At 46.2% G+C, this 1,058-nt stretch overlaps 1 protein-coding gene across 9 annotated transcripts in view; it reads left to right on the plus strand.

Annotated features, from left to right (window-relative positions):
- HIF3A (hypoxia inducible factor 3 subunit alpha) overlaps positions 1–1,058 on the plus strand; it is a 29,091-nt gene that overhangs the window by 16,690 nt on the left and 11,343 nt on the right. For all 9 annotated transcript variants that reach the window (XR_012000989.1, XR_012000976.1, XM_026013801.2 and 6 more), the window contains one exon: positions 623–727. Coding sequence is in view for 7 of the 9 variants with exons in the window: in XM_026013801.2 (XP_025869586.1) it covers positions 623–727 (105 nt within the window). In the remaining 2 variants the exon portion in view is untranslated. The remainder of the gene's footprint in view (positions 1–622; positions 728–1,058) is intronic.

The raw sequence follows: 1,058 nt of genomic DNA on the forward strand, positions 1-1,058 counted from the left end.
GTGTGACCTTTTTTTTTTTTTTGAAGATTTTTTTATTTATTCATGAAAGACACAGAGACATAGGCAGAGGGAGAAGCAGGCTCCCTGCGGGGAGCCCGAGGTGGGACTCCATCCCAGGACCCTGGGATTATGCCCTGAGCCGAAGGCAGACGCTCAACCACTGAGCCACACAGGCACCCATAGTATAACCTTTGACTCAGGGGCCCATATTATATGATGTTGACTTTCTCATCCTTACCCAATCCCTGCCCCCCCTAAAATCTTTTCTCCACCAGCAAAATAAGATTGTGGCCTTTGACCTCACCTGGGAGAGTGGACTCTGCATCATTTTTACCCAGACTTCAGATTCCAAGACCTTTAACCCTAGAGGGCCTGAGTACCTTGGCCTCAGGCTTTAGTCTTTTAATCTTTGAGTTTTCCCTGTCAAGCTATCCCCAGCTTCTTCCACCTACTGAACAGCGGGGTCCAGAATTCATTCGCTTTTGCTGTTTGACTTCCTTGGTGTCCCAGCCATCTGACATTTAACCCTCACTTCTACCCCTGAGCTCAAATATCAGACTATCTTACTGTTAACATTTCCTAGGCTCCAGATTTCCTTTAAGTGGCTACTCTCTCCCCACAGGCTGATCTCCCAGATGAACCACTCATGAACATGGAGAATACACACAAACTCTTGGCCTCAGGGAAAGACCTTGAGGCTGTGGAGACGGATCTAGATATAGCTCAGGTAAGGGATGGCCTGGAAGGAACAGTCTTTACCTCTGTGCTCTGGGGGCTGATATATCTGAGCTTTAGAGAGGGTGACTGAATGGTTAAGGGCATGAATGGATGGATGGATAGAAAGGCCACTGTATTCATTAGGTGGATGATGGTCGATGGATGGATGGATATTGGATGTTTGGATGAGTAGTTAGATAGGCCACTGGTTCTTTGGATAGATGATGGATGGATGGATGGATGGATGGATGGATATTTGGATGATTGAGTGGCTAGATAAATGACAGTGATATGATGTATTATCTATTGCTGCATAATAAATCATCCCCAAACAGAGCACC

Source organism: Vulpes vulpes, chromosome 1 (assembly GCF_048418805.1).
Source record: "Vulpes vulpes isolate BD-2025 chromosome 1, VulVul3, whole genome shotgun sequence".
Classification (NCBI taxonomy): Eukaryota; Metazoa; Chordata; class Mammalia; order Carnivora; family Canidae; genus Vulpes; species Vulpes vulpes.